The sequence below is a fragment of the Vicia villosa genome, linkage group LG4 (genome assembly GCF_029867415.1).
Source record: "Vicia villosa cultivar HV-30 ecotype Madison, WI linkage group LG4, Vvil1.0, whole genome shotgun sequence".
In the NCBI taxonomy this organism is placed as follows: domain Eukaryota; kingdom Viridiplantae; phylum Streptophyta; class Magnoliopsida; order Fabales; family Fabaceae; genus Vicia; species Vicia villosa.
In genome coordinates this window covers 63,204,551-63,212,454 of record NC_081183.1, presented here as the reverse complement: position 1 = coordinate 63,212,454, position 7,904 = coordinate 63,204,551, and the positions used below count along the sequence as shown (strand labels likewise).

The 7,904-nt window shown below is 43.1% G+C and overlaps 1 protein-coding gene across 1 annotated transcript; it reads right to left on the bottom strand.

The window, feature by feature from the left end:
- Positions 1 to 4,353: 4,353 nt before the first annotated feature.
- On the bottom strand, positions 4,354 to 5,685 carry LOC131597290 (uncharacterized). The gene is made up of 2 exons (XM_058869996.1): positions 4,947 to 5,685; positions 4,354 to 4,790 (listed from the first exon to the last, which is right to left on the bottom strand). The coding sequence occupies exons 1-2, from the start codon at positions 5,683 to 5,685 to the stop codon at positions 4,354 to 4,356; spliced, it is 1,176 nt and encodes a 391-aa protein (XP_058725979.1).
- Positions 5,686 to 7,904: the final 2,219 nt, after the last annotated feature.

Here is a 7,904-nt window from a genome sequence, read left to right as displayed (position 1 = left end):
GTTTCTGTTTTACAGGTGGACATTCTGGTTTGAGCGGTAACCTGTGCATAACTATATCCGTGTCTAAACCAGGCATGTCTTCGTATGACCAGGCGAAGATGTCAACATACTCTCGAAGCAGCTCAATCAACCTTCTCTTTACATCATCTTGCAAAGCGGCCCCTATCTTGACTTCTCTCTTTGCTTCTTCTGAACCGAGGTTGATGATTTCTATGGCTTCCTGATGTGGCTGAATAGATTTCTCCTCTTGTCTCAAAAGTCTTGCCAATTCCTCAGGGACTTCACAATCTTCCCCACTATCCTCATCAGCTTGGTCAATTGGATTCTCAAGGATATTAAGACGTGGAACTGTAACATTATCATTTTTGATGGAATTCGAGCCGGATCTGCACGATGGATGATTTATGCCTTAGAATGCAACACATAAAAAAAAGAAAAAGCTTTGCCATTTTTGAAAAAGTTTTTAAAGTAAAAACAAAAATGAAAGAAATGGAACAGTAATTGCATGCGAAGATATGATTTTCAATTAATATTAAACAAATTGAAACAACATGGTGGCCCTTTTTTGTACAAGTGGTCAAAATGCTTAGGGCGAAGCATATGACTTATCGAAACAAGAAAATTACATCTCCATAAAAGTGACTCTGGGGATGTCCAAGATAGTCCAATTGTTGAGTTCCTGTCCAGGCGCAGCATGGCAAATGAATCTGGAGAGATCTTCTTCGTCATCATCATCCACGGCGAGAACCTGACTTCCAGAACTGGTGCTTGCACTGACGAACACTTGAGAAATGGGGGGAATCACCTTCTTTCCGGGAATTATGCTGAGCTGAGTAGAAGAAGATGGTTGATACCCAAGGCCATACTTGTCTCGCTTCTCATGAACATCGATCAGCTTGCCCCAGGCACTATGGGGAGTACCAGCTTCTAAGAAGGCCTTAGCATCATTTAAAGACGAGAGGGGTGCTCCGAATTCCTTCTTATTCTCAACCACAGGGAGTTTATCAACCGACACGATCTCTAAAGCTTGAAAAGGTGTCTCTTGTATCTCCCCATCCACTTCAACATAACGGCATGATGCCAGATTATTGACTATCAAATCTTCTTCACCAGTGATCACAACAATCTTGTCATTCACAACAAATTTCAAACACTGATGGAGGGTAGATGTCACAGCCCCAGCAGCATGGATCCAAGGACGACCCAAGAGGCAAGTGTATGAAGGACGTATATCCATAACATAGAAGGCAATATAGAACATGTGAGGACCAATCAAGACAGGCAGATCAATTTCCCCTTCTACGGACCTTCTAGAACCATCAAACGCTCTGACACTCATAGTGCATGGTCTCATCATAATCCCATCCATACTCAGATTAAACAAAGTGGTCTTGGGCATCACATTAAGAGAAGAACCTGTATCAATCAGAACTCGAGACAACACAGCATCCAGACACTTGACGGAGATATGCAACGCTTTGTTGTGCGCTCTACCCTCAGGTGGAAGTTCATCATCAGAAAAACCCAAACAATTACCAGCAGCAATGTTGGTCACAACCCCTTCAAACTGAGGCACGGTAATGTCTTGAGTTACGTGAGCGGAAGCCAGAACTTTCATAAGAGCATCACGGTGAGCTTCTGAGTGCACCAAAAGGGACAAGATGGAGATTTTAGCTTGAGTTTGGTCAAGTTGATCAATCACCTTGTAGTCACTTTTCTTAATGATTCTCAGAAGTTGCTCGGCGTCTTGTGCGTTACGGGTCTCAAGAGGATCAACAACAGCTTGCTTCCCCTTTGTTTGTGCACTAGCATCCTTGTTGGTTTCTTTTGGAAGTGGGGGAGGAGCAGCAAAGATCCGACCACTACGGGTAATGCCACTAGTGCCAGTAATATTAGTGATGCTCGAATTACCCACTGGAGGACAATCATATTTCTTTCCTCGAATATACACAGCATTATAACTCCAAGGAACAACCTTGGAATTACTCACAGGAGAGGGAACGAGAGATGAGTTTGAAGGGGTCAGAGGGGCATCTGGAACCTGGATAACCAACGGAGTTCTCGGAGCCAGAATGGCCAAGGGAGTACTCGGAGCATGGATGATCAAAGGAGTACTTTGGGCTTTTGTCGTATCAGCAGGAGAATAAGGGATCTCTAGAATATCCACTTCGTCATCAGGAACAATCTTTTCCACTCTAATGACACCTTCATTCATCAGCTTTTGGATCTCCTCCCTCAACCTGACACATTCCTCTGGATTAGAAGAACACTGCAAACAGAAGTCATGTAGTTCACACAGAATCCTTTGTTGCACAAGATGTTCTCTGACCATTGCAAGCGGCATTTTGACTTCATTCACCTCAGTTACCAGGATTTGTTCGTCACATAATTCAACAGCATTGGTCGTACCTGCATGGGGAGGCATAGGATTATTCTGCACATTAAGACCAGTAGGAGTGAACGAGATGAGCTTGTCATCGAGAAGATCCTGGACTTTGTATTTTAACGCTTTACACTTTTCAATCGTATGGCCTGGAGCGCCTAAATGGAATTCACAACGAGCATTAGCATCATATCCTGGAGGAAGAGGACTAGGCGGAGGGCCCAATTCACGGAGTTGCACCAACTGACCAGCAAGTAATTGGGGAAGGAGCTGGGCATACGGCATCGGAATCGGATCTATACGCCTATCAGGGTACCTCTGCCTTTGTGGAGCTCTTTGACCTTGAGGCCTAGGATTCTGTTGACGGTTCTGAGGAGCAGCAACTTGTTGTTGTGGTACGAAAGGTTGTTGGGGTGCCATCCATGGTTGTGGAAATGCAGCAGCGTATGCCTGAGGGGCATACGGATTGGGAACAACATATGGCATCGGGTAGTAAGGAGGTGGAACAACAGAGTATACTGGAGTTCGACCTTGGTCAACTGAAGCAGTACTGGTTTCACCTTCTTTCTTCTTCACAAACCCAGAATACGGCTTCTTACCATTACCACTTGAGTTGCTAGGACTAGTAACACCCTGAATGGTACCAGCTTTTACACAGTTCTCAACCCGTTCACCAATGATGACCACATCTGAGAAGGACGGAGAAGTATTACTAACCATGTGCTGAAGGTACGGCCCTTTCAGAGTACCCATAAACAGATCAATCAATTCTCGGTCAAGAAGAGGAGGTTGAACTCGAGCAGCAAGTTCACGCCACCTCTGGGCATATTCTTTGAAAGATTCTTCAGACTTTTGTGACATATTTTGCAGTTGGGCACGGCTAGGAGCCATAGCAGTATTGTAGTGGTATTGTTTCAAGAAGGCATCAACAAGTCCTCCCCAAGTACTGACATTGGCCCTCTCAAGTTTCATATACCACTCCAACGGGGCTCCTGTGAGACTGTCTTGGAAGAAATGCATAAGCAGAGGTTCGTTCTCGGCGTGAGCGGCCATCTTACGACAGTAAGAACGAATGTGAGTTTCTGGGCAAGTAACTCCCTTGTACTTATCAAAATCTGGCACCTTGAACTTCGGTGGAATAACAATTCCAGGTACCAAGCTCAAAGCAGCGGTATCGAAACTCGAAGTTTTAGCAACCTCAACGGCCTTAAGGCGTTCTTCGAGAGCTTGGTACATCTTAGCAGTCTCGGTCAACTCAGCAGTAAGATCATGTTCAAGATCAATAACCTCATGGTGGTCATCTACTACCTTTGCTATCCCCTCAACAGGAATCTCCTTAGTTTTTACTCCCCCATCAGCAGAGTTGGTAGGAGTATCCTTGATCAATCCAGCAACGCTCTTTCTGAGCTCTTCTTGTCCTTGGACAACGACATGGAGAGTCTCCATAAGTTGGGTCATTCTTTCCCCCATAACATCCATATCCCTACGGAGGGCAGCTTGATTCTGTTCAAATTGATCCATGATTCTTTTCTCGTTGTTTCTGGTGCGGTAAGGATGTAAGAAAGTCAGCTTCGTCGTCGGGAAAGAGATCTGTGTTGGAAGGGACCCCAATTAGAATCTGATAAAAACCTGTAAATGCAATATGATATGAGTGCATGGGTGCATGTGTGCATGTTTTATTATTTTCAAGCCTTTTTAGCTTTGTCCCAAACCAACAACACAAGATAACGGAGAAGATAGTGGAGCATAAACAAGATAAGCACAACCAAAATAAGTCAACATAATTGATTAATTCTGCAACCAAGTTCTTGAAATACAAAATATTCTGCTCCCATGAGCCAACAAATACATTAATAGAAATAAGAATCCCATCCAACAAGTCTGGTGGTGATTCTTCAACAAAGTCAACACCAAGCAGGATCTCCCATGTCCAAATGACGAAGAGGGCTATCTCCAATGTTCTTATAGCTTCAGGTCTTCATTTCTTCAAAAAGCTTTTTAGTCTCAGCACGGGTTGGCCTCTTAATGATCTCCTGAATCAGCAGGTCCTTTCTGAAATGCATTGTTTCCATGTAGCGGTTCTTTAACTCCCAGCATCTGGCTTCCTCTTGAGCTTGGGTACTACCTTGACCTTTTTCTTCTACTTGACCCTTCAGCTTTCGGATTTCTTCATAGCATTTTTCTAAGGTCCCTTGGCGTTCCAACAAGAGTTTGTCGGCTTTCTTTCGACGAGCCCTTTCTGAATTGGCTTCTTTAGTCTGAATCTGGAGTCTTTCAATCAAATCTGCCAACTGGGCCTCGTAATGTTCTTTCAGCTTCTTCTCTTGAGTTTCAGTAAATTTAGGGTCTATGGTCACCCTTGGCCTTTTCTGAGAAGTACTTCCTCTAGCATACAATTCTTCAAGCTCTATTTCTCTCATTTTCAACTTATGAAGAGCAGAAAGCTTCTCTTGCCTATCAGTATTCATCTTAACTTGCATTGTTTCCATTTGTTCAGTCAATTTCCGATTCTGCTCAACAGTTTGATTATAACGAGGCATGGAGACAATGTTGGGTTGTTTACCAGCAGGAGGGTACAAAGGGTCCTTAGGAGGGAAAGGCATCCCTTGAACAGCAACCACAGACTCGACCCACTTAGTATAATCCTCATAAGTAGCACAGTCTCGCTGACCAAAATGTTTCTTATCTCTCCAACAAATACTCTTCCAGGCTTGTACAGCTTCTGCCATCTGCCCATTGTCGGTGGCCACATGATAGAAAATGTTCTCAGCTATCTCTGTTTGCTCAGGTGGACTGATAAAAGCATATCCAAATGTTCTTTTGGCCAAGATGGGGTTATAGTTGATTCCGCCCCTAAGACCCATGAGAGGTACGTTTTTGAACTTTCCGCAACTCATAATAACTTCCCTGTCATCTAAAGCGCTATTGTACCAGACAATATCTTTAGCCCTCAGCCCCATAATCCTTTCAACCCATTTAGATGTGTGCCTACTATCAACGAAAGCTCCACGCTCAGGCAGATGTGACCTGAACCATCGGTATAACAACGGAGCACAGAGTCTAACCAGACCTCCCTTACCTCCCTTCTGACCATTCTTGTGATGAATGGAGTGATAAACATCCCCCAAAAGTGTAGGAACCGGATTCTGCAAGATGAACATATGAATTGCATTCATGTCAACAGAGTTAGGAACGTCTGAGAACAACACGATGCCATATATACTTAGAGCCAAGATAGCCCTAAATGTGTCCCATTCCTTTGCTTCAGCAGCCTCACAACCCCTTTTAACCAGAAACTCCATGCAAAAACCAAAACCTCCTCCCTTCTTGGTGAGATTTGCTTCCACGACCGACTTGCTCAAATAAAGAGCCTTAGCAATTTCAATGGAATCGGGGGCCTTCATGGTGCTATAGTATGACACTTCCTTCTTTATAGGGATGCCAAGAAATAGGGAATACTCTTCCAATGTAGGAACCAAGAGGTAGTCGGTGAACGTGAAGCAGCGGAGGGAAGGATTATAGAACTGAAGCAAAGTATGAACTCCCTCTTGCTCGTACTTGGTGAACGGCATCTTGAGAAGACTCAGAATGTACCCATATTTTTCTCGGAAATTGGTTGACTCATCTGGCGTAATCTTCTTTGCTAAACACTCAAGGGAATCCAGATTCGGATTCAGGAAAGAATAAGAGGGGTTGCGTCTAACAGTCTTCATTGGTGTGGCCATGTGTTGGTCGGAGACAAAGCCAAAAGTTCCTGAAAATAAATGAACATGCATGTTAAATGATATGGCGGAATGCATTTCATTGGGAGAATCCTAAAGTCTTTTCACTATTTCTTTTCTTTTTCTTTTCTTTTTCTTTTCTTTTTCTTTTTTCTTTTTCTTTTTTCTTTTTCTTTTTTGCAAAAAGAGTATATACATCTTTTTTTGAAATAGACTTTAGGATTCTCCACGAATGAAGTGAGGTGGATGCAATAGCATGATGTGTCATGTGTCATGTGTGTGATGTAGTGAGAGACTGAATGTCCCTCGCAACTCTGAATAACTGGATAATACTGAGTGTAGCAGGTTCAAAATTCCGGCTTTAGATTGCAAAACGGAAATCAGGGTATGATGAAGGCTAGTATCCTGTCCCACCCCAAACTCACGGGTATGAATTCTAGACACGGACAGGTGGTCCCTAATGGTCACTAGGGTCTACAGTTCCCATGGGGTACAATGTGTTTGTGGCAGCAAGGGTGCCAGACACAGTGTTCCATGAAAGAACCTCGCCCAGTTGTGGTACCCCATGTTGAACTCGATCGTAGCAAGGGCCACGGGAGTCAACATGAGCATCCACGCTAATCCTATGTGTCACTTGGCCTGGGTAGTGGGCCTTTTACCTCACACAAACCCCCCACCTGCAAAACAGAACAGAAGACCCCAAGGAACACAAAATATAATCCATATGCATGATGTGCAAGCAGAAATAAACATGATATGCAAGCAGAAAATAAACATGCAAACATATATACAAGATATAGACATAAAACAAATAAACACCCAATAAAATAAAACAAACAAAGGCTAGGATCGACTTGCTTAGGTACTCCCCAGCAGAGTCGCCAGCTGTCGCACGCTCGCGAAAAATGAACAGAGTCGCCACCAATATATTTATCCCATAAGGGAAAGGAATATCAGAAAACCTAACAAAGGAAGGAACAGGGTCTTGCGACCAGAGAATCAAGGTACGGGAGTCGGTTATGCAAGGGGAAGGTACTAGCACCCCCCGCGCCCATCGTACTCGATGGTATCCACCTATGTTTGTTTCTATCTAAAGGGTGTGTACTATGTCTACATGCGAATGAATGCAAAAAGAAATACGGGGAAAAGAAGGAATTATTTACAAGTGTGTTCGTTCAAGCCCCGCGACTTGATGCCTACGTATCCTTTTCAGGAATCAGAGCGTCGTAGTTCGGCTCCATACTTTTGTTTATTTTTGTGTTTTTTAGTTGGGCGGCGTTAACGTTCGCGCTCTTGCATAAGGGATCGACCTAGGATGCAATGGAGCGGAAATAACGGTGCCCTTAAGAAAACGAGAGAAGAGAGAGAGAGTTTGAGTGTTTCGAGGAAATCCCTAAAGCAAGGGAAACTCGAGTTACTCTTTGGTTTGTGTTTTTTAGAAATTGGGAACTTACGCCTGAATGGGACCCTAAAGCAAGGGAGATCCAAGCACTCGAACATTCCCTAAAGCAAGGGGTGTTCAAGCTTCCATTCCCTTTTTAATGATTTTCACTTTTTTATTAATGTTTTTTAAGTGTTTTCTTTGTATTTTTTAAAGGGATTTAATTCAAGTATTTGTTAGTGTTTTATGTTGTAAAAGAAAAAGAATGCAAAAAGGGAACTAGTCTTAATTTCTACATCTATGTTATGAATTATCCTAATAGAAATAAGGAAGAAGAGCTATTTAAGCATTTCACAATATAAGGCAAATATTCACAAAAGAAAAGAATTTAAAATCTAAACTATTCAAGAGAATTATT

Excerpts from the sequence above, each read along its gene's own strand:
- LOC131597290 (XM_058869996.1), bottom strand. The coding sequence starts at position 5,685 with ATGGAGTTTCTGGTTAAAAGGGGTTGTGAGGCTGCTGAAGCAAAGGAA. Across the intron at positions 4,791-4,946 it reads CCCTTTGTACCCTCCTGCTG|AGCTTGAAGAATTGTATGCT; the intron begins GTAAACAACCCA and ends TGAGAGAAATAG.